Source organism: Asterias amurensis, chromosome 20 (assembly GCF_032118995.1).
Source record: "Asterias amurensis chromosome 20, ASM3211899v1".
In the NCBI taxonomy this organism is placed as follows: Eukaryota; Metazoa; Echinodermata; class Asteroidea; order Forcipulatida; family Asteriidae; genus Asterias; species Asterias amurensis.
The window spans coordinates 8,522,357-8,547,872 of NC_092667.1; the positions used below are offsets into that span (position 1 = coordinate 8,522,357).

The 25,516-nt window shown below is 37.4% G+C and overlaps 1 protein-coding gene across 2 annotated transcripts in view; it reads left to right on the plus strand.

Annotated features, from left to right (window-relative positions):
- The window catches only part of LOC139952194 (scavenger receptor cysteine-rich domain superfamily protein-like), a 43,669-nt gene that overhangs the window by 15,260 nt on the left and 2,893 nt on the right, over positions 1–25,516 (plus strand). For both annotated transcript variants that reach the window (XM_071951244.1, XM_071951243.1), the window contains exons 3-18: positions 5,020–5,231; positions 5,482–5,611; positions 6,195–6,509; positions 7,879–8,190; positions 8,542–8,859; positions 9,262–9,570; positions 10,287–10,589; positions 11,200–11,342; positions 11,836–12,001; positions 12,408–12,523; positions 13,998–14,205; positions 19,860–20,006; positions 20,902–21,060; positions 22,241–22,417; positions 22,959–23,009; positions 24,794–24,899. In XM_071951244.1, the coding sequence (XP_071807345.1) occupies positions 5,020–5,231; positions 5,482–5,611; positions 6,195–6,509; positions 7,879–8,190; positions 8,542–8,859; positions 9,262–9,570; positions 10,287–10,589; positions 11,200–11,342; positions 11,836–12,001; positions 12,408–12,523; positions 13,998–14,205; positions 19,860–20,006; positions 20,902–21,060; positions 22,241–22,417; positions 22,959–23,009; positions 24,794–24,899 (3,172 nt within the window). The remainder of the gene's footprint in view (positions 1–5,019; positions 5,232–5,481; positions 5,612–6,194; positions 6,510–7,878; positions 8,191–8,541; positions 8,860–9,261; positions 9,571–10,286; positions 10,590–11,199; positions 11,343–11,835; positions 12,002–12,407; positions 12,524–13,997; positions 14,206–19,859; positions 20,007–20,901; positions 21,061–22,240; positions 22,418–22,958; positions 23,010–24,793; positions 24,900–25,516) is intronic.

Consider the following 25,516-nt stretch of genomic DNA (forward strand, 5'->3'; position numbering starts at 1 on the left):
AGGTTTTAGCTCAAACTCGAACGATGGAGTTCATTCTCAAAATCTCGTTATCGAAATCTGAGACTTTTCTGTCACAGGTTGTTTTAATAATAGTGTGCTCTTGTGTCACCACCTCACATAGTTTACAAGTGTATTCTAATGTTGGTATTGTTTGTAGACCTATTACGCTTATGATTAGTTTATATCTTTGGAAACATGAGCGGCTGTTTTGCTTTGTTTTGTTTTATTCAGATGTTTAGATGGCTTGGGCCTATGCGCTCCTCACTATTTGCGATAACATTGATGTATTTGCATAATCCAAACAGCGTTTGAAAATGTTGATATTTTCTCTTGTATGTTAAAAAAAATTGTTGCTTTGTTGGTGGACCCTAAAAATATGAAAATTCATTTCCTATCAGGTCACTCAGTTCAAAGAGCCGTTTCGAAGCGAAATGTTAATTCGAAATAACCATCATGGCATTCCTCAATTACACAACCACAAGCTTTGCCGTGTCTTCAAAGGCGAGGATGAGACGGGTCAAGTTCATCGATTAGATCTAATGAAGTTTTTAAAAACCACACTTTCTAAAACGTTTCCTTACCAGTGCATACCCGGTATCCCAGTTTCACTTTTAAATTCAGATGGACCCATGGATTGGAATTTTCAGTTGAACTTCCATCTTTGTGTATTAATCTATTAGTGATTTGTCAATGACGGTTACACAGTGATATGATGAGAAGGAAGTCCGGTCCTCTTGGTGACATGTACCACAACTTTCTCTTTTTGTATTTATTCAATAATTTGTGTTTGTCGATCCACGATAAAGACACATCCTTTGTGTCAATTCCGCTTCCTTAAACGCAGTTTCTATAAACAATAAACTTGAAGGCAGTGTTCTGAGTCTAACTAAGGTCACCATGAGCTTCCGGGACCTGCGTCCTTGCCATTACTTAAAAATAATCTTAAAAATAAATCGGTTAAACATGAGAAAATGAAACAATATTGTATCTTACATCCAACATCCGGTTCGAAGTGTCAAATTCCGACCGATTGGCCTTACGCTGACGATGTTACGCAAACTGCGTTTGACTGCACGAAGTTTAATAGGTACTCATAAATACCTGAGACAGTTTCTCCATTTTGATTGGTTGAGAGGACATCACGTGGGGGTGTTTAAACGGATGATATAACCACAGCCACAAGTGTTTAGACACAGTTAGCCTATGACTTGTGTGGCCCCTAGATCAGCATATATACAACTTGGATTTCTGACGTTTTAACCCACACCTGTGACGTCATGCTATTGTTAAATCGCTCCATTATTTTGCACGAATGGCGCGATGGGTACGACTATATTCACCCAGCGGATGAAACTGTCATATATCTACAGGAACAAAGGGAATGACGTCAATGACGCCATAGACCATATTTGTTTTGAACACAGGTTAGAGCTACGCATGTAATACAAAATGATCGTAAATACTTATTCCACAAGAGAACAGCTTCATTGTTAAATTATTATTAATAGCTGAGATGTAAAAAATGTTAGTTAACTACACTAGTCATTTAAAGGACACATTGGACACTTTCGATAAACAGTATTTCCAAAGGCCCACAATTCGTGTATCACAACTTATATATAACATAACAAACCTGTGAAAATTTAGGCTCAATCATAGTCATCGGAGTCGGGAAAAAATAACGGGAAAACCCACCCTTGTTTATTCTGCACGTTTCGCCGTGTCATGTTTAAAATACATCCGTAAATCTCGATATCGAGAATTGATATTGTTTTAAAGGAACACGTTGCCTTGGATCGGACGAGTTGGTCTATAAAAAAGCGTTTGAAACCGTTTGTTTTGAAATGTATATGGTTGGAAAGATGTTTTAAAAGTAGAATATAATGATCCACACTAGTATCACTCAAAATTGCACGGTTTTCATTTTACGTCGCGAATTAACACGGTCGGCCATTTATGGGAGTGTTAGTCGACGAGGTAAAACGACAACCACGCAATTTTGAGGCATATTTATGTAGATCATTGTATTCTACTTTTACAACATCTTTCTAACCATATATTTGTTATTTTATAAAAAACGGTTACAAACGCTTTTCAAAGACCAACTCGACCGATCCAAGGCAACGTGTTCCTTTAATGTTTTCTCAAAAAGTAAAGCATTTCATTGAATAATATTTCAAGAGAAGTCTTTCACCATTACCTTCTGTAAACCCTGAAAGTTACTTGTAAATCTGTGAACTTTTAATTTTGTTTCTGTTTCAAAAGTGGCAATGGCTTTAAGCAGGTCTCAGATAAATCAATTTAATGTTAACCAGTATTTTTTAAATTAAATCAAAATGCTTAATTTATCATACACAAACATGGTAAGTGAGTAAACTCCCTCATTTGCAAAGATACTTCTTTCAATATCATTTTAAAATAACAGGATTTAACTGAAACAGCTTAAATTTGTTAATCAAAGTTATGTCAGAAACATCCTAAAGGGTGGCTGCAGTTTTTTTTATTTTTTATTATTCATTTAAACGATTGAACATGACTTTTTAAACCTGAAATATTTATTTTTATTAAATGCGCAAGTATTTTAAAAATGGTTTTCAAGAGATTAGGGGAACCCACCCGCCCCTAAAAGGGAGCCTTCGTTGCATAAACGTGACGTCACTTTCGCTCCCATGATGCCACTGTCAAAGGTACAAGCTTATTTCCTAAATGTTGGTCTTCGTCCATGTACCATGTTCACGCACCACCGGTGGTATTCACTGGTGGAGTGAAAAAGCTTACGTAATACATACAAACAATTGACTTAAAAATTCAACAATATCGCGCCTTTGTGCAAAATAATGGAGCGATTTTAACAACAGCATGACGTCACAGGTATGGGTTAAGTCGTATAATGCCCTCGGTGAACGCGCCATACGAGCGGCGAGGGGCAAAGCTATAGCAGAATCGTTCTCAAATTTACAGTTTATATGAATAGGAATCAAAGTGGGTGAATCGGTTTTACACTAGTGGTTAGGTTACACACCTATATTCCGACACCCCTATGTTCCGACACCCCTATGTTCCGACAACTCGGCCTATTTTCCGACATCCCTATGTTCAGACACCCCTATATTCCGACACCCCTATATTCCGACACCCCTATGTTCCGACAACTAAACCTATATTCCGACACCCCTATGTTCCGACAAGTTATACTCGCACATTATTACTCTGTTGACCAATAACAAAAACACCAGTTGTATTACATGTTTCCCGGCGAATTTCGGCCGGTAATAAGTTTGAACATTCATCAGTTGAATGTTGTCCATTGTTTGTTTAAAAGTGATTGAATCAAAATTAAGATAATTGAATCACACATGAATTTGGTGCTTTTGTTTTGTGGTTATAAACATGAGTTATGGCTCCCCGAGTAAGCCCACAAGAAAATGCTCGGTACTTTACAATTTTCTTTGTTAGATGCGTGTCCGTGACATGAGCCTTCAATTTATAAAAATTACAACTCTCCCCTGCGTTTTTAGCGCCGATGTGTAATTTCTTTCATTTGCCCCCCAATTTTTTATATAATAATAAAAATAATAATAATACGTTAACAATTAATAATAACAAATAATCAACTCTTACCCCCCCCCCCCCCAAATTTACTCAGCCCTTCTTACTAAACCAAAGTTGCAGAATAACACTTTTCATATAAATTATACTCGCACCGCTTTTCTTGAAAAATTGCTAACATAAAATGTTGGTGCAGGTTGTCGGAACATAGGGGTGTCGGAACTTAGGGGTGTTTTGGCTGTCGGAATAAATGGGTGTCGGAACATAGGGGTGTCGGAACATAGGGATGTCGGAATATAGAGCAGTCACCAGTGGTTAAAACCAGCCGAGGCATGGTTCTTGATAATTTTAACTCGACGAAACCCGCGGCCTGGTTCTTGATAGGCCCTAATTTTACCGAGACGAAGTCGAGGTAAAATTATCAAGAACAATGCCTCGGCGAGTTTAAACCTAACTAGTTTAAAACGATTCCCTTACTCAATTTCTAAAGTTTGCTTTTTATTTATTACCATATCCAATGGGTGAAGTTATAAAATCATCACAATGCAAGTTCCTGCGAGGTGCCTATGTGAGTATTGACGGTCGTAACCAATAACAGTTCGGTCAATGGCCATCAGTAATCAACCAATACAACTGCAAGTTTAGCCAAAACAGCTGTTGGCTACGACCGCGAAAACTCGTCCCTAGAAGGGTCCAGGTACATCTGTACGGATCCCGACATCCGCTTATGGAGGCTGGTATCTGGCGTAATTCAAGAGCCTAGAAATTTGACGTCAAATGTTCAAGGCTAATAACGACGTGGCCTTTCACAGCCATGTTGCCAGATGTACCTTTGACCTCACATTCATTTTAAGATGGAGATTCGCAGTCAATTCACATTACATGTATAACAACACTACTATACATAGTACATGATAAACACAACATTATGTAGACAATTGGGAAGTGCAAGATGACACAAACTACAACTCAGATATGGAAAGCTTTTGTCACGGCACGTTTTATCAAACGAAATCATTTTACCGTTGAATGCTCTATATTCCGACATCCCTATATTCCGACACCCTATATAATATTCCGACAAGCGACAACCCGAACAGCCATGTTCCAACACAACACCCCTATGTTCCGACACCCCTATGTTCCGACACCCCTATGTTCCGACATCCCTATGTTCCAACACCCCTATGTTCCGACAACCTGCACCAACATTTTGGTTTAAGCCATTTTTGCAAGACTAGTCCCTCAGAGTTCTTGAGATTCACAGTTAAATTTGAGTACATGTACATGTGAAACAAAGGCAACACTTTCCCTTATCTTCGCAGAAAAGGACATGGGAACAGTCAAATGTGAACGTACATGTAGCTGTTCATAACATTTTGGGGTGGGTGTAGTGGGTTGGCTTTCCGAAGTGGGCAAATGTAAACAATAACAATGCTGTCGTCTTGTTTCTTTTTCTTTGTCCCATAGTTATTTCAGCTCCTGATGATAATCCAAGTGAAGGGGATTTGAAGTTAGTTGATGGCCCATCGTCCTCAGAGGGTCGTGTAGAGGTCTACTACGGTGGTAATTGGGGGACAGTTTGTGACGATGGATGGGATATATTAGATGCACAAGTGGTTTGTCGACAACTTGGGTTTGCGTCTGCAAATATAACGAAATGCTGTGCTGCTTATGGTCCGGTGAGTTTGCTTCCAACACCCAACCTAAGACACAATGTTGGGAAGCCCGTTTAGTATAAGTGGTACCAGTTTTTGTTTTGTGTTATCGCATTTATTTTGTGTGTGTGTTTGTTTGTTTGTTTGCACTATTGGTCTTACTTTACAAGTCCAGTTTGTGGTTTCTAACAAACAATGAATTTTACCAGAAAGGACCCTCCATATTGTTTGTTTGTTTGTTACATATCTTGTTTGTCTCTCCCTCTATCTGTAGGGTACTGGTGCAATAACGTTGGATGACATAGCTTGCCTTGGAAGTGAAGATAGATTAGTAGATTGTCCCAATAGAGGTTTGGGCCAACATAATTGTGCACATACTGAGGATGCTGGTGTAGTTTGCAATGGTAGGTAGTTCCAATCTAGTAATACACAATTTGTTATTAAATGCATATAGCTAAAGGTTACCCATTCCAAACACTGAGGTGCAAATATAGTTCGAAGTCTCTTATGCTCTTGACTAAATAAGGCGGGAACTCATTAAATTCTCTGTCCCATATAATCAACAAATATTTGTCTTTCTGCTATAAGTTTAGATAAATCTATTATTTGGAAAAGGGAAATTGAAACACTGTACTTGTGATCAGACTAATAATAGAAATACCCATCCGGAATTCAGAGTCTGAAACTTAACATTGCAAGATGGACACTATTCCAACAATCTCTTAAATCATCTTCCTTGCTTAAATTCCATGATCCACCAACAAAAATTACTGCTCCCCTAAATATTTGCAATAAATTGAAAATTTTAACCTTTTTAAAAAGGGGAAAATAGATAGTAGATAGTCGATCACATCTGATCATATTTTTAGTAAAAACATTTTAGTCAACCATGACATTGACAGTTCAGAGTACAGATGTGAAGTGCCAAAACTTAAAGCATTTTCTGGCTGAATATTTTTATCTACCTTGTATCCTTTTGTTTCTCAGGTAAGGTTAGGCTTGCTGGTAGTACCCATCCACTTGAAGGTCGGCTGGAAATCTTTCACGATGGAGAATGGGGTATTGTCTGTGATAATGGCTGGGACAAGAAGGATGCCAATGTAGTTTGCAAACAGCTTGGTTACCCAGCAGCAAATGCCTCCAAGAGCGGCTCATACTTCGGAGAAATCCCTGGACAGTTTATGCTGGATGAGGTGTCATGTCAAGGGAATGAAAAAGGGGTGGAAATGTGTGAGCATGGACCATGGAAGAATGCTAGTGACAGCTGCAACCCCAGCAAAAATGCAGGAGTCGTTTGCACAAGTGGGTTTCTATTTTTAGATAGCATTGTACAGACCTATAATAAATTAGAAATCTTGATATGCTTTTATTGAAACTTTTGTGCAGATCAGTCTTCTCACTTGGTGTTTCTCAACTATGTGCATAAATAACAAACCTGTGAAAATTTAAACTCAATTGGTCGTCCAGGCTGCGAGAGAACAACGGAAGAAAAAGCATCCCTGTCGCACTAGTTTTGTGCTTTCAGATGCCTTGAATTTGAGACGTCAGCTGAGGTCTAAAATTCAATTCAAATATTTTAGTGAAAATTTACTTCTTTTTGAAAAAAAATCTTACTTCAGAGGGCCGGGAACTGTTTCTCACAAAGTTTTATACTATCAACAGCTCTCCATTGCTCGTTAACAAGTCAGTTTTGATGCTAACAATTATTTTGAGTAATTACCAATAGTGTCAAATGCCTTTAAAGAAACTGTACACTAATGGTAATTGTCAAAGGCCAGTCTTCTTACTTGCTGTACCTCAACATATGCATAAAATAACAAACCTGTGGAAATTGGAGCTCAATCGGTCATCGAAATTGTGAGATATAAATGAAACAAAAAACACCCTTGTCAAACGAAGTTGTGTGCTTTCAGATGCTTAATTTCGAGACCTCAAATTCTAAATCTGAGGTCTCTAAATCAAACTCGTGGAAATATACTTGTATCATGAAAACTACGTTACTTCAGAGGGAGCCGTTTTCACAATGTTTTATACTATCAACCTCTCCCCATTACTCCTTACCAAGTAAGGTTTTATGCTAATATCTATTTTGAGTAATTACCAATGGTTTCCATTGCCTTTAAACATCGCCAATATCTTTTCAAATATTTGCGATGTTGCAAAATACCATAACCCACAAAATCATTAAGCGCAAGTGGGTCACTACACAACTGAGTGTGAGGAGCAGTAACCAACTAATGACAAAACACAATTTGTGGACAAGTACAACATGTTTTTGAACAAGATGCTACAGTTACACAGAGTGCAATGTCTTTAAGATACCAATGTACTAAATCAATGATCGACATTTAGTTTTAATTGATCAAAATTGCAGTGAAATCATAATAAAAAAATTAATGAAAATGTTTTTCAGACAAGGCCCAATTTATCCAAACATGTTTATTATATTTTGCATGATTTTTTTTCGTGAAATTATTTTTCACTTAACTTTAATTTTATTTACTTCCGGTGGTGCAGGTCAAGTTTTTGGTGACTGCAAGACCTTTATAGTTTAGGACTGTTTTGTTACTTAAAAAGAACAGAGATATGAATGCAATACGAGATTTTCACCACATAATCCAATCTTTTTTGACTCACAATCCTTTTTTGTTTTCCTTGTGTGTGTGCGAAGGACCAATTCGTTTGACTGGTGGAAATGGACCACTAGAGGGGCGAGTTGAGATCATGAACAATGGTGAATGGGGGACCGTTTGTGATAATAACTGGGACTTTGATGATGCTGTGGTTGTCTGTAAACAGCTAGGAGGTTATGCAGCTCAAGAACAAACTGTTGGATCCCAGTTTGGTACAGCTGTAGGCCTTATACACATGAGTGATGTCAACTGTGTTGGAAATGAAGATACACTGGAACAGTGTCCCAACGCTGGATGGGGTGTGAGTGGTGGCTGTACTCATAACAATGATGCTGGTGTCATCTGTTCACGTAAGGCTCTATCTATATACCTGTAAAGCCTGGTTCATACTTCCCTCCAAAAAGATTTTATGCTGCAAAGCAAACCTACATCTGCTCATAATCAAACATAATGTACGCAGAGCTTAAAATATTTCATGTGTAACAAGTTTCTGAACTGTCAGTTTCAGTCTAGTGCTGTGCTTCAAGCTTGAACGTTAAATTGGCTAATAATAAATTATTTTAAATGAAGAAAAAAAAGGCTAAATTTGTTGAGGAATTATAAAAATTAATGCTCTTTTTTTTAGCTCATTTATTTGTATGGGATATTCCAATTTCTGATTGACTTTTAACAACTTAATATTAACCGATTTAAACTTGCAGCATCAGTGCGTCTTGTGGATGGAGATAAACACACGGAGGGAAGGGTTCAGGTATTCTACAACAGCGAATGGAGAAACATCTGCCCAGACTCTTGGGATGCTAAAGATGCTGCAGTTATTTGCCGTCAGCTCGGTAACTACCCATTAGCAGACGAGGAGGATTGCTGTAAGACGTACGTACTAGGAGATGGTGATGGGGATATCTACCTAGATCATGTGGATTGTACGGGGAATGAGACCAAGTTTGAAGACTGCCAGCATGGTGAATGGGGGCAGACAGACTGCTCTCAGGGACAGGCTGCTGGGGCTAAATGCCAAGGTAAGTTAATACATGAAGGCAGGATGCCAGATAGGTTGTGATCCTGCTGCTATCTTCATAATAAAACTATGATAAAGCATTTGAGAAACACTGTGATTGATATAATGTAGGTTAATCAAATAAGCAATCAGTTAATCTCCAAAGCAGTATCCAGCAAGAGAGTCCAGCAGCATCCTGAAGACGATCAGAGCCTACTGATTGATAGATGAACTGTTAACCATCAATTCTACTCAAAATAAAATCAAAAAATAAAAAGAGATTTACCCATGGCACACGTGGTGCTAGTACTGTAAGCCTCACATAAAAATGTGTAACCTATTATAAGCTTGTGACTTTTTGTACATCAAGTTTAAAGTAGTTATTTGATTACTTTTTCTTTCTTTTTTACTTTGTGTATAAAAGCCACTGTCAGACTTGATGGGGGTCCTACTACTCTTGAGGGCAATGTGATGGTTCTACATAACAACATTTGGGGTAGTGTTTGTGATGACAACTGGGATATCAATGATGCTAAAGTAGTCTGTCGTCAGCTGGGTAACTATGAAGCAGTGTCTTCTACTTGCTGTGCTACATACGGCCAAAGCTCCAATGATATCATTCTAGATGATGTTAGCTGTGGTGGACAGGAGAGTAGGATTGAAGACTGCCACCATGCTTCATGGATGACACATAACTGCGGAGGATCAGAGTCTGCTGGTGTTGTATGCAGAGGTAAGGATTTTCAAGTTGGGCTTTTCAAGCCACTGTCATTTATGTTCTTTAGAGATTCTGAATGGTTGATGCTAAACTTGAGAACCTCTGAATAAACATGATTTTCCTCTCACTTTGTTTTGTATGCATTCTATACATGAGCACTGCATTCACCCATCGTTAACTCCTGTCCAATTCTGCTTCGTCACACAGTTTAGTGGACCTCACATAATTACAGGTTTCTTGCTGGGCATGCTTTATAAAAGGAAACTATTTTTGCTCTTTAACTTAATAGTGCTTTAAAAAATAAATTACATGCCCCAGACAAGGAGTCATGAAAAGAAAGAAATTTCTCCACTCATCAATTCAAGAAATAGTCATCCAGATTAAGTTGACTCTTTCGGTAAGCACTTCCTAGGACAAGGAATGTCTTTATTATTAGTATACATTTTTTTATTCTGGTTGCCAAGCCAAAAACTCTGAGGAAAGCAAATTTAATCACTATACTAGTCAAGAACCTCATGGAGAGAAGACAAAAAATGAAGTTTAAGTTTCAGATGTTTGAGGAATACCCCCATAGATTTATTCCAGGGAAAACCCGCGCAGTCAGCTAGGGACTGAAAAACCAATCCATATTATTTCCCCAGTGGGATTCGAACCAGGGCCCTAGATGGAAAGCCAACCTGATCACCCATAGAAGTGCAATAACTAATTCGTTCCTTTCTTTTCCAAAACAGAAATCCGCTTGGCTATTGATGATTCGTCCTCCAACCTTCCTAAGGGTCGAGTTGAGATCGTCCACAATGGGATTTGGGGCCGGATTTGCGGAACAAACTGGGATATTAATGATGCCAATGTCCTGTGTAGGCAACTATACAACAGTACGGCAGAGTCTATACATGCATTCAAGAATGGTTCAGGGCCTATTCATCTATCTGACTTCAATTGCACTGGAACGGAAATGAATATATTAGAATGTCCGCACAAATCTTGGGGAAATTATCAGTGTGACGATGCTGATGCAGCTGTTGTTTGCAGAGGTATGTACGATATTTAGATGTAGCCAATAAAAATCAGTCTCACCAAAGTGAGGCTGGAAGGAAAATAGCCAGGTACTAAAGCTTTCATTACGGCAAAAGATCCATTAAAGAATTTCCGAGTTTTGCCACATTATATGTATCCTTTTTACTCAGTTGGTGTATTTACTTGGGTCATTAAAGACACTGGACACCTTTGGTAATTGTCAAAGACCAGCCTTTTACTTGGTGTATCTCAACATATGCACAAAGTAACAAATCTGTGAAAATTTGAGCTCAATTGGTCGATGAAGTTGCAAGATAATGGAAGAAAAAAACACCCTTGTCACACAAAATTGTGTGCTTTCAGATGCTTGATTCGGAACCTCAAAATTTAATACTGAGGACTCAAAATCAAAATCAAATTTTTTAGGGGAAAATTACTTCTTTTTTAAAAACTATGTTACTTCAGAGGGAGCCATTTCGCACAATGATTTATACTATCAACAGCTCTCCATTGCTTGTCAAGTAAGTTTTTATGTTAACAACTAATTTGAGTAATTACCAAAATTCCAGTGCCTTTGTTTGTTGTTATTGTAATTGAAGCATATTTGATATTGATTGTTGTCTTAAGGTGGATTAAGACTGGTAGGAGGGCGAACTGACCTTGAAGGACGAGTAGAGGTGTTCCATGATGGACAATGGGGTACAGTTTGTGATGATGGATGGGATGTCAATGATGCTAAAGTTGTCTGTACACAGCTTGGCAATTATGAGGTAAGGGCGCAATTTCATGGTTCTACTTACCATTAGCAAATAATCAGCATTTACGGAAGCAGAGAATTCTATGCTTACGTCAAGCTTATGTCTTGGGTAAGCAGAGAGTTTTTGCTTGTGCGTGTGCATACTCCACGTTACTAGGCATTCCTTGCTTACACAGCTAGCACAGGTTACTTAAATACATGTACAAACCCTTTTTGATGTGATTTGTAGTTTGTAATGTTTGCACTGTACAACTTCTGTACCTTCAGTTTGGACTATCAGATGATAAAAATTCTTTCTTACCTTTATTTAAAACTCTTAACATAAGACAAAAATTACTTTGCAAATAAAAAAGAAACAGTTGAAATTCAAACAATAAGTCATGTTCCTTGACTTTTGACCTCTTAAGGTTTCCTAAACGAAACTCTGTGAGTTTTCTGTACCATAAAGATCATTGCACAATTGATGCATTCGGAAATAATCTATGATTGTGATTTACTATGCACAGGTTCTTTCTGCAAAGTGTTGTGCCAACTTTGGTCAGGGAACAGGCCCCATTTTGGTTGATGGTTTGGCATGTAGTGGTACGGAGGAGTTACTTGAGGATTGTCGGCATGAGGGCTGGGGTAGCCATAATTGTCAACATTACGAGGATGCTGGAGTTGTCTGTACAGGTAGGTCTGATAACTCTTTTAGGCATGTACATGTCTGGGTTAATTTCTTTTTGTTGGGGGGGGGGGTAATGTTTTTTCAGAGATATCGCCCAACACCACAAGGCCAGATGGCCACTTTACGGTGTATTATGGTATAAATGTTCTGAAACCAAAAGGACTGGAAAACTAATGGTGACCATTATACCTACATGCTGTGTTTCATTAAAACTAGAGGATTGGAAGGAATTGTCATGTAGTGGATTTAAACCAATATGTTTGATGTACCATATGCATATTGAATACAAGAGGATTGGAGTCAAATGAATTACTTTCCCTTCGGCTGCTTTGGAAATATAACTTGCTTGGATATTCCTCTGCAAACCAATAAACGTCCTTTTTACCATTTATCTTTATTTCTTTGAAATAGATCTGAGATTGACGTATGAAAATGGGAGTGTGTCAACCAATGTACTGCGAGGTCGAGTGGAGGTCTTGAGGGATGGCAAATGGGGATTAGTATGTGGCAATAACTGGGGAATAAAGGTAAAGAACTTTCCCTTCGATAAACCTCCCTTAGTAGTTGGCAATAACTGGGGAATAAAGGTAAAGAACTTTCCCTTCAATAAACCTCCCTTAGTAGTTGGCAATAACCGGGGAATAAAGGTATGAACTTTCCCTTCGATAAACCTCCCTTAGTAGTTGGCAATAACTGGGGAATAAAGGTAAAGAACTTTCCCTTCGATAAACCTCCCTTAGTAGTTGGCAATAACCGGGGAATAAAGGTAAAGAACTTTCCCTTCGATAAACCTCCCTTAGTAGTTGGCAATAACCGGGGAATAAAGGTAAAGAACTTTCCCTTCGATAAACCTCCCTTAGTAGTTGGCAATAACCGGGGAATAAAGGTAAAGAACTTTCCCTTCGATAAACCTCCCTTAGTAGTTGGCAATAACTGGGGAATAAAGGTTAAGAACTTTCCCTTCAATAAACCTCCCTTAGTAGTTGGCAATAACTGGGGAATAAAGGTAAAGAACTTTCCCTTCGATAAACCTCCCTTAGTAGTTGGCAATAACTGGGGAATAAAGGTAAAGAACTTTCCCTTCAATAAACCTCCCTTAGTAGTTGGCAATAACTGGGGAATAAAGGTTAAGAACTTTCCCTTCAATAAACCTCCCTTAGTAGTTGGCAATAACTGGGGAATAAAGGTAAAGAACTTTCCCTTCAATAAACCTCCCTTAGTAGTTGGCAATAACTGGGGAATAAAGGTAAAGAACTTTCCCTTCAATAAACCTCCCTTAGTAGTTGGCAATAACTGGGGAATAAAGGTATGAACTTTCCCTTCATATCAATCCAATAGACCTTTCCATTGTTGATCAACAAACCAAGCTGATTGGCAAGCTTCCCAGGTTGTGTAGTAATCTTGGATGTGGTCCCTGGCTATACTGCAGTCAACGTTGTAAGGATTCTGACTGGCACCCCAAACAAAAGTTATTGACAAAATAGGGAGACGGCCAACATAAGTACATAGTGCCTGCATATTAATCCGGATGTACTGGTTCAACGCTCACTCTTGTCAATTTTTCTTTGTTCAGCTCCAAACTATGTAAACAATTACCCAGTCATTTTCATGTGTGGTTTATCATATGATTCCACAACTAATGATGCACATTATCATACCTGTTATTCAAATTAATCAAATCTAATGCTATAAAATGGTTCAAAGGCTGAAAATGATGTTTTCCTTCTGTTCTGTTCAACAGAGTAATTTCTCAGTTTTCTTCAACAAACTTGTTGACAAATGTGTTGCTAAATTTATCCAAACTATACGCTGCTCAATACAATGCAGATAATTTCATCCAGTAAAGGTTGTTTTTGGTTCCCAGTACTTGGCAAATTTATCACAAAGTACTGTACTAAGTTGTATGCTGGAGATAGAAACTGTATTTTAGGAGTTTCTTTTACTTACCGTCCTTTATAAACTTTTCTAATTCTTAATGATTGCAGTTGTCTTTAATTCCAGAATGCTGATGTTGTCTGTCAACAACTTTTCAACACGAGTGCCATGAACACTCAGAAGTATTCACTGGGTAGCAATGCCAGCCCTATTCACTTTAGAGATGTGCAGTGCACTGGCAAGGAGAGCCTATTAGGAGACTGCCCTCGTGAGTCCAAGCCAACAAACTCTCAAACATGCCCTGGTAGCATGTCAGCAGGAGTCATCTGCAAAGGTATTGTTTGATAATGCATTAAATGGTTCCTGTAGATAATGTGTCTGCCCATATAGACGATGTGACCTCTGACGTCACACGAAAACCATAACATGATTCGCGCGCATACCGTCGGGCAAAACCTTTGTGTTTTAGCAGCCAGCTAGAAAGTGTACGCAATCTTACTGTGACTGCGCAACTCAGTGCCCGGCGAAACATGACGTATAGAGTGTTTTGTCAACAGAGGGCGGTTTGAATGTAAACATAGGTCACATCGTCTATATCCAGCGACTCATTAGTTAGACACTAAATTCAATAAACATTTATTTCGGTATTGCCCTTTGATATAATACATTATTGGTTTTTCATAAATATCAACAGAGACAGTATAACCAGTAGCCAACATTATTAACAAATCAGATTGGCAAAAGTTAGAATTGGGTGAAACCTTGGCTTTTGTACCCTAGCCTATTGACATACTAACACTGCATGATTCTCACAAAGACAAGGGACAAAAAGGACAGACGAACAAAGGTTTGTCCTTATCCCTTTCACACAAGACCCACCTCTTTACAGGTGACCAATATCCACCTCTCCTTGGTCACTTCACTAATCTTTGGACTCAATAAAGACTGGAATACCCAACCTATTGATGAGAAATTTTTATTTGGGCCTACAGCCCTCAGGTCTAAATCCTTCATTTTGGCAAAAAGTGTAAGCGGATTAATAGGTTTCAAAATTTTTTTATCAATTAGACCATTGAGGTAGTTGAAGTGGGGGTCGTTCCAACTCCTTCTAATTCTACCTCCATGATTAGACCATGGAGGTATTAGACCCTGAAACAGGTTGTAGGTGTTGGCTCCCCAATATTTTTGAATCTTACTCCATATGATAGTCATGTGTTTTAGATGCTGTTCCTGTTTACTGTCTAAGCCATCAGTCATCTCCTTTATTCTGGGTATTATGACAGCACTTTGGAGCCTTTTCTCAAATCTGGTTATAAAGAGGGTGCGGTTAATGTATGAGGACACTCACCTTCTACTTTAAAGAGCCAGCTTCAATCTGTGCAATCAAACTCGTATACATAAGTATGAAAAGAGATGGGGTTCGCCCCGGTGTTCCTGGCTGTGGCTGCTGTATGCGCCGTAGCACCTGACCCTTATAAGGTGCTAAACAATTGGGTCTCAAAACTCATCACTGCAATTACCTATCTTTCTGAAAGTTTGTATATACTCAGCGCCTTGAGTACCTTGTTTGGTAGATACGTGTGCTATATAAGACTTCGATATTATTATTATTATTATTATTATTATTATTATTATTATTATTATTATTATTATTATTATTATTGTTGTTGTTGTTGTTGTTGTTGTTGTTGTTGTTGTTGTTGTTGTTGTTGTTGTTGTTGTTGTTGTTGTTGTTGTTGTTGTTGTTGTTGTTGTTGTTGTTGTTGTTGTTGTTGTTGTTGTTGTTGTTGTTGTTGTTGTTGTTGTTGTTGTTGTTGTTGTTGTTGTTGTTGTTGTTGTTGTTGTTGTTGTTGTTGTTGTTGTTGTTGTTGTTGTTGTTGTTGTTGTTGTTGTTGTTGTTGTTGTTGTTGTTGTTGTTGTTGTTGTTGTTGTTGTTGTTGTTGTTGTTGTTGTTGTTGTTGTTGTTGTTGTTGTTGTTGTTGTTGTTGTTGTTGTTGTTGTTGTTGTTGTTGTTGTTGTTGTTGTTGTTGTTGTTGTTGTTGTTGTTGTTGTTGTTGTTGTTGTTGTTGTTGTTGTTGTTGTTGTTGTTGTTGTTGTTGTTGTTGTTGTTGTTGTTGTTGTTGTTGTTGTTGTTGTTGTTGTTGTTGTTGTTGTTGTTGTTGTTGTTGTTGTTGTTGTTGTTGTTGTTGTTGTTGTTGTTGTTGTTGTTGTTGTTGTTGTTGTTGTTGTTGTTGTTGTTGTTGTTGTTGTTGTTGTTGTTGTTGTTGTTGTTGTTGTTGTTGTTGTTGTTGTTGTTGTTGTTGTTGTTGTTGTTGTTGTTGTTGTTGTTGTTGTTGTTGTTGTTGTTGTTGTTGTTGTTGTTGTTGTTGTTGTTGTTGTTGTTGTTGTTGTTGTTGTTGTTGTTGTTGTTGTTGTTGTTGTTGTTGTTGTTGTTGTTGTTGTTGTTGTTGTTGTTGTTGTTGTTGTTGTTGTTGTTGTTGTTGTTGTTGTTGTTGTTGTTGTTGTTGTTGTTGTTGTTGTTGTTGTTGTTGTTGTTGTTGTTGTTGTTGTTGTTGTTGTTGTTGTTGTTGTTGTTGTTGTTGTTGTTGTTGTTGTTGTTGTTGTTGTTGTTGTTGTTGTTGTTGTTGTTGTTGTTGTTGTTGTTGTTGTTGTTGTTGTTGTTGTTGTTGTTGTTGTTGTTGTTGTTGTTGTTGTTGTTGTTGTTGTTGTTGTTGTTGTTGTTGTTGTTGTTGTTGTTGTTGTTGTTGTTGTTGTTGTTGTTGTTGTTGTTGTTGTTGTTGTTGTTGTTGTTGTTGTTGTTGTTGTTGTTGTTGTTGTTGTTGTTGTTGTTGTTGTTGTTGTTGTTGTTGTTGTTGTTGTTGTTGTTGTTGTTGTTGTTGTTGTTGTTGTTGTTGTTGTTGTTGTTGTTGTTGTTGTTGTTGTTGTTGTTGTTGTTGTTGTTGTTGTTGTTGTTGTTGTTGTTGTTGTTGTTGTTGTTGTTGTTGTTGTTGTTGTTGTTGTTGTTGTTGTTGTTGTTGTTGTTGTTGTTGTTGTTGTTGTTGTTGTTGTTGTTGTTGTTGTTGTTGTTGTTGTTGTTGTTGTTGTTGTTGTTGTTGTTGTTGTTGTTGTTGTTGTTGTTGTTGTTGTTGTTGTTGTTGTTGTTGTTGTTGTTGTTGTTGTTGTTGTTGTTGTTGTTGTTGTTGTTGTTGTTGTTGTTGTTGTTGTTGTTGTTGTTGTTGTTGTTGTTGTTGTTGTTGTTGTTGTTGTTGTTGTTGTTGTTGTTGTTGTTGTTGTTGTTGTTGTTGTTGTTGTTGTTGTTGTTGTTGTTGTTGTTGTTGTTGTTGTTGTTGTTGTTGTTGTTGTTGTTGTTGTTGTTGTTGTTGTTGTTGTTGTTGTTGTTGTTGTTGTTGTTGTTGTTGTTGTTGTTGTTGTTGTTGTTGTTGTTGTTGTTGTTGTTGTTGTTGTTGTTGTTGTTGTTGTTGTTGTTGTTGTTGTTGTTGTTGTTGTTGTTGTTGTTGTTGTTGTTGTTGTTGTTGTTGTTGTTGTTGTTGTTGTTGTTGTTGTTGTTGTTGTTGTTGTTGTTGTTGTTGTTGTTGTTGTTGTTGTTGTTGTTGTTGTTGTTGTTGTTGTTGTTGTTGTTGTTGTTGTTGTTGTTGTTGTTGTTGTTGTTGTTGTTGTTGTTGTTGTTGTTGTTGTTGTTGTTGTTGTTGTTGTTGTTGTTGTTGTTGTTGTTGTTGTTGTTGTTGTTGTTGTTGTTGTTGTTGTTGTTGTTGTTGTTGTTGTTGTTGTTGTTGTTGTTGTTGTTGTTGTTGTTGTTGTTGTTGTTGTTGTTGTTGTTGTTGTTGTTGTTGTTGTTGTTGTTGTTGTTGTTGTTGTTGTTGTTGTTGTTGTTGTTGTTGTTGTTGTTGTTGTTGTTGTTGTTGTTGTTGTTGTTGTTGTTGTTGTTGTTGTTGTTGTTGTTGTTGTTGTTGTTGTTGTTGTTGTTGTTGTTGTTGTTGTTGTTGTTGTTGTTGTTGTTGTTGTTGTTGTTGTTGTTGTTGTTGTTGTTGTTGTTGTTGTTGTTGTTGTTGTTGTTGTTGTTGTTGTTGTTGTTGTTGTTGTTGTTGTTGTTGTTGTTGTTGTTGTTGTTGTTGTTGTTGTTGTTGTTGTTGTTGTTGTTGTTGTTGTTGTTGTTGTTGTTGTTGTTGTTGTTGTTGTTGTTGTTGTTGTTGTTGTTGTTGTTGTTGTTGTTGTTGTTGTTGTTGTTGTTGTTGTTGTTGTTGTTGTTGTTGTTGTTGTTGTTGTTGTTGTTGTTGTTGTTGTTGTTGTTGTTGTTGTTGTTGTTGTTGTTGTTGTTGTTGTTGTTGTTGTTGTTGTTGTTGTTGTTGTTGTTGTTGTTGTTGTTGTTGTTGTTGTTGTTGTTGTTGTTGTTGTTGTTGTTGTTGTTGTTGTTGTTGTTGTTGTTGTTGTTGTTGTTGTTGTTGTTGTTGTTGTTGTTGTTGTTGTTGTTGTTGTTGTTGTTGTTGTTGTTGTTGTTGTTGTTGTTGTTGTTGTTGTTGTTGTTGTTGTTGTTGTTGTTGTTGTTGTTGTTGTTGTTGTTGTTGTTGTTGTTGTTGTTGTTGTTGTTGTTGTTGTTGTTGTTGTTGTTGTTGTTGTTGTTGTTGTTGTTGTTGTTGTTGTTGTTGTTGTTGTTGTTGTTGTTGTTGTTGTTGTTGTTGTTGTTGTTGTTGTTGTTGTTGTTGTTGTTGTTGTTGTTGTTGTTGTTGTTATGATATTTGGGTTTGGAGGCATTTCAATGAGGTTTCAATGTGTACTATATTCAGTTCGCTGTAACACCATGTGTAGTATCTACTTTGCAGTGTGGATTTGGTGCTTTTGTGAACTTTTTTGCTTTTTAGTCTACTGCAGAGGAGTAGATTTCTGAATTCAGCGGTAATTCTTGAAAGAAATGTCTCGCTTATTGGCGGACAAATTGTCTTTCAAACTAGAGCTATAGAGCTATTTAACAAAAAATCAAATTGTATTTATAATTCTCCCAATCATTTAAAGTCACCTGAAAATAGAATTTTTTTTCTTTCAAACATAAGAGTATATGCTTACGAACAATAAAACAATTTTTTTAGTAATTGTTTGTCACGATTTATATGTTTAAAAAATATATAAAATTGTTTGGGGGGATGACTCCGCCTACCCCTTTTGTGACGTCAATCGAGGCAGACTTTGCCTACAATGCGTATAGTAAACACACGTGCAAAGTACATGTACGTCCAAGTCGTGAGTTGGTACGTTTCAAAAAGTGTTCATTCAGCAGCAATACACCTGGTTGGCATTGCCGGAAAAAAACAAAAAAATCTTTTTTTGAAACGTACAAACTCACGACTTGGTCCGTACATGTACTTTGCAATTGTGTTTACTCTACGCATTACAGGCAAAGTCTGCCTCGATTGACGTCACGAACAGCGGCCTCTCGGGTCGGGGTCTACTCTTAAATCTGTAAATAACATAAGAACTGATTTTTTTAAACCTTAGTTAACTGTTTATTCACATTTCACTCATCAAAACACATATATTAGTGACAAAAGCTTTATTTTGAAAAAATACCACTTCCAGGTGACTTTAAGTTTAGACTAAAATCAGAGCTAGTTTTTTTCTCTTGGGGGGAGGGGGGTAGCTTTTCTATTAGAAAGTCAAAGTGAATACTTTAAGTGAACATACCATCTTCACACCCTGAATTTCCAACTGTGCATGCAAGATGACAGCAGTGGGAATATAAGACGCTGTACTGACTTCTCTATTTCTTGATCTGGGGCTGAATATTTGATAAAGGTAATGCCCTGGCTATACATTGCAATTTGTGTGTGATCCCTGGCTACACGGCAGTTTTAACAATTATAGCTCAGATACGATAGGTCGACGATAGCTCAGATACATGTAGGTTGTTGGTTAGAGTCCCACTCTAGTAAATTTTTCATTGAAAATGTACAAGTGAGTTTCCATTGTGGTTTATAATGTTTCTTGATTTCTTGTTAGATATTCGCCTTACTGGAGGTGTAAATCGTGCCTTTGGTGCTGTTGAGATCCTAGTGGATAATCAATGGGGATCTATATGTGCAGATAACTGGGGACCCAATGAAGGCAGAGTGGCATGTAGACAACTTGACTACTGCGCCTATAAAGGTAAGAAAGAGAATAGACCTGTATGATTGCCTGAATACAACAATCTCATATTGGGGACCAGACTAATTTTACATCTGGCCTTTATTTGGTTTATATGGAAACGAGAATGGTGCAAAAGATAGGATGTTCTCATTCATTCATTCATTCATTTATTTTTTATTCTTCGTCATGATATAAAAACATGACATTCCATATGCCGCGTTTTAAAAACAAGACCCATATACAAAAGCTTGAAATGTAAACCAGAATTATTCTAAAAAAGACTTGTAGTCGTAGGCCTAGATGTAGGCCTGATTCTACTATTTTCCATGGATTGTAAATCTCAAATCTTGCATCTTGAATCATGAGACACGAACCCCTAACTAAGTCTGGTAGAAAAAAACATAGTTCAAAAATTGATCACTAACACAATTATTTTTGTAAAGTCACAAGAACTGAAACTTAGCTTTTACTTAATTTTGTAAATTTTGTTTTTGTTTTATTTAATTCATGCGGGGATATAAATCAGAAAGCTTTTGTTTAGGAGGAATTCATCATATTGTCTTCAGTAGAAGTCTTCAACCAACTTGTGATGAATTTGTGATGAATTCATAAAATTCAGTGTTCACAACAACAAACGATAAAAAGTATTGTCATTGTCATCGATTTTTGTCTCATTAATTCTTTGAGTTTATTTTGATTGCGTCAATCTGGAACCCTTTTGTTTACCAGCTTTATGAAATTGAGTCCTGTGGTACTTCTTTAGTACCTGAGTCAATGTAGAATCATACATGATTAAGCTCACGATGTAACCTTTGTATGATTAAGCTCATGATAATAATAACCTTTATTATATGGACTTTGGTTTGTCTTTATAAACTTTTAACCCCATCCCCTTCTTCTATTGATATTACAGGAACGCAAAAGGGACTTCAGCCTGCTCGTGCTCAAGGCAGTATTCACTGGTCTAATGTTAACTGTACTGGTTCAGAAGAGAAACTTGGGGACTGTCAGCATACTGTAGGAGGATACACATGTAGTGGATTAGTATTTGAGGCTGTTGCAGAATGTAAAGGTAATTAATACTTGGTTCCTATATTATAGACGATGTGACCTATGTTTACATTCAAACCGCCCTCATTCAAACCGCCCTCTGTTGACAAAACACTATAAACGTCATGTTTCGCCGGGCACTGAGTTGCGTAGTCATAGTAAGATTGCGTACACTTTCTAGCTGGCTGCCAAAACACAAAGGTTTTGCACGGCGGTATGCGTGCGAATCATGTTATGGTTTTCGTGTGATGTCAGAGGTCACATCGTGTATAAGTTATCACACAAGCGCGGAAAAATATAGCGCTTCTGTGTCCCATATCCAACGAGGCCGAGATAGCCGAGTTGGATATGGGACGCAGACGCCCTATATTTTACGTATTTCCATGAGTCCAGGTGTGATAACGTATTTATCTTCAAGCAAACTTGGCGCGTGACATAGAACACACAAGACGCATGGTAGTTCAGTTCAGTTCAGTTCAGTTCAGTTCAGTTCAGTTCAGTTCAGTTCATTTATTTCCACAGTATTCTCAATTATAACAGTCAAATACAATACAGTATTATGTAAACAGGGAGTGAAACTGTAGAGGAACCCATCAAAAAGCACAGCTTGTAGTGATATCAGCTGTGCAATATAGGTTTTTATCACCACTCCATTCTGCCAATCTGATTGGAGGATTATTGCGTACTTGAAGATAAAGCGCTTTAATCACCACCGCTAGGGACGTATTGTATCAAAGCGCTCGGTATTTTTTCCTGCAAGGTACATGTATGTGGATCGAGCTACATTTTTAATTATGAGACCTATTCCTTTGTAGCACCGTGTAATGGTTTACAAGGTGCTAGTGGCGCAATATGCTGCCAATCACACCAGGAACACCAGGGTGAACCCCTTCTCTTTTCGATAAGTGCACTAGGTTCTTTTACATGCATTACACAACACACGAGACAAACGGCTTTACGTCCAAAGGACGAAGCATCATGGTTAAGTGTCTTTCTTAATGACACAGGTGTCATGACTTGGACTAGAATAAGTGCCTTGCTCAAGGACATAATTTTTGTGATCGGGAATCGAACCTATACTCTGATGATTCAGCCGTCAGACTTGAGGCCGATGAACTAGCCAACAAACTCCACAACTGGATGCTTTACCTGTATATAAATTGTAAATGTTATTTGGTATGTATTTTGTTTCCTGTGAACAGTGGCTTGTGAACTGCCAGGTGCTGTAATGCATGGTAGCTACAGCAGAGATGCAACTTCTTATGAGGTTCAATCAACTGTTGAGATTAAGTGCGACCCAGGCTATGAGATCGTTGGTGAAAGTGTCTTACAATGCATTGCAGGTTGTGAATGGTCAAGACCCATTCCAGAATGTCAAAGTAAGTCTGGCTCTTGATTCTGGTTTATCAAAGCAAGCTGTAATACTACAAACTTTTATTAAAGATTGAACCAAGTTGAAATGTTTGTACTATCCTGTTGGCAAATTAATATGTCACGTGTGCACATAGGCCGCACAATCTTGCTTTTTCCAATGCTGGCATTTTCCAATGGTGGCATTCCATTATACAGCTCATACACTAAAGAAATGTTTCACTTCAAAGCAATGTGGATTTTTTCGAAAGATGTCTGCTTTTATGCCCTTAATTTGAATCTGAGAAGTGTTGCTGTCAGATACGTCTCTCAGATGATATATTTCTATTAGGGATTATCTTCCTTTTTGAATATATTTACTCTGAACTTTCCGGCGATATCTCAAAACGCGACCACCAAAAACAAGTTTTGTTCTAGAGATGACATTGGATCTGGAGCCACTGGAGCTGCACCAGTACAGGTTATATGATCAAGCTGATGCGCTTTGTTTATGTTTTCATGTAGTTCAAAACTTTGAGCTTGAATTATCTTGACCTTTTGTCTTTATAGGAGTTGCCAACTGCTCAGCTAAGAAACAACCAGTAGTTGGACCAAAAGATGGTAAGTGACCTTTCATTGAAGCTAGTATACAAATATTGACTGCTTCAAGTGCTATGGTTAAAACTATGACTCCCGAGGTGATCTCCGGAGCATTCTATTTTCCCTCGGCTTCGCCTCGGGAAAATAGAACGCTTTGGGGATCACCGAGGGAGTCATAGTTGTAACCATTGCATGAGTAAAAGCAGTCAATATTTGTTTTATAACACCCCAAACATTTCTAAATACTGTACTATTAAGTTACAGACCTGAATGCTACAATCCACGGACGGCGCGAATACAGAAATTATGACATATTACAGTATGTGACGCGCTCTAAACCAATGAAAAGGCAGAATATTGGTAAGGGGTGTAAATGGACACTAACATTATCTATGACGAAACTTTATTTTAATATATGAAGGGTTATTTCTTTTCAATCTGATGAATGTTTCTTTGAGTAGAATAAAAAGTAGGGCACATCAGGGATTTGTAAAGAGTCTTTTCGTTCTAGTTTTGTGGATCTCAATAAACAAATATTGCAAAGCAGATACGTATTTAGAAGAAAATATTTATTTTAGTCCTCATAAACAGGGATTGTACATTTTTTTGGAGGGAAGGTGTCTTTTAAGTTTGGTCGTCTAGTTTTCAAGAATGTTGAATTTAGTCTTTCAGATTCCTCGTTCAAAGTCATGTCGAGCTTTCAAATAACATATCAAAAACAGGTCCATCAACGGTTTTGGGCAGAGTGCATTCATTAAAAAACACAAGAGTATTTCATAATTATTCTATCAGAAGGCTGATGATCTTTCTGGTAGATGCTATGGACTGATTGGAAACACTGCCATCGCTGAGGACAAACAAACGAAATGCACATGTTAGTAATCGCCACACACAACTATCAGCCAATGATAGGTCTTCATTTGAACTCAGTTAGGACTGTTTGAGATTGTGAGTTTATACATGTATGCAAGGGGCCTTTTGGTATAATATCATGTTTTAGTTTTGCCATTCAGAGAATGTTGTTTTTTAATCTTGGCTTGGCAGGCAATGATGCTTGTTTCCTTACAGGGAAGGTACACGTTTGGTAGTTACTCAAAATAAATACTAACTTAAAAACTGACTTGGTAACAAGAATTGGAGAGCTGTTGATAGTTTAAAACATTGTGAGAAACGGCTCCCTCTGAAGTAACATAGATTTTGAGAAAGAGGTTATTTCTCACTAAAATATTAAAAGACTTCTAGCCAGAAGTCTTTTATTCCTATCTGAAAGCACACAAATTCATCCAACAAGAGTGTTTTTTCTCTCATCATTTTCTCGCAACTTCGATGACCAATTTAGCTCAAATTTTCACAATTTTATGCTTATGTTGGGGTACATCAAGTGAGAAAACTGGTCTTTGACAATTACCAAACGTGTACCCTCCCTTTAAGCACACTCTGCCATGCTTTGTCATTTGTACATGTCTGATGAAATATCTAAAGTCCCTTATGCTTGATGTAAAAAAACAGAATATTCATCATGAAAGAGTATGGTTCATTGCAAGCACCTTTATAATTAGCAGGATTTTTTTGTTTCAAACTTACACCGATTTTATTAATATTTAATGTTCATAATTAATGTCATTTTTCAATGAATTAACTTGCAGAGGTACCTGAATGCAAAACTGATTAAGTTAATTTTTAAGGTATCCTTTAGTTTCATACCCAGATATCAATAACAGCAATAACTACAAATCAAATGTTGCTCTCTGCCAACTTTCTTACAACTTTTTTCCTCATACATCAATAATTGTTGTTATTTCCAGGTGGTGTTTCTGGAGCCGTCATGTTGGTTATAGGTTTTATCCTGGGCACTGTTGTTGTGGTCATTATCATAATCGCTGTTGGCTACCTGAGGGGAAGAAACAAAAAGTAAGCTTTAAATGAGGGATTTTATTTCAAGTCCAGTCTGAATGAAAACCACACTAATTGAGCTTTGCTAAACCATTTTTTAAGTGTTCAATTAGTAAAGAAATTTAGTTAACACAAGACTAAACAGCTTTTAATTTGTATTCAGACACCTAATTTTGAACACCCTTTTGTGTTGCTTTGAAGTAAGTTTTGCAAAAATCCCAGTGACACCATCACTCCTGTGTGTCATTTGTGGGAGCGCCATTCTGTGAAGTGGTTTTGTTAGAATAAAAAGCACAATCCCACAGCTGACAACATCTGTGTTGTCAAAATGTGTGGCAATCGCATTCGTCGGAAGTATATACAGGGGTTAAAGGCAGTGGACACTATTGGTGATTACTCAAAATAATTATTAGCACAAAACCTTTCTTGGTGACGAGTAATGGGGAGAGGTTGATGGTATAAAACATTGTGAGAAAAAGCTCCCTCTGAAGTGCCATAGTTTTCGAGAAAGAAGTAATTTTCCACGAATTTGATTTCGAGACCTCAGATTTAGAACTTGAGGTCTCGAAATCAACCATCTAAACGCATACAATTTCATGTGACAAGGGTGTTTTTTCTTTCATTATTATCTCGCA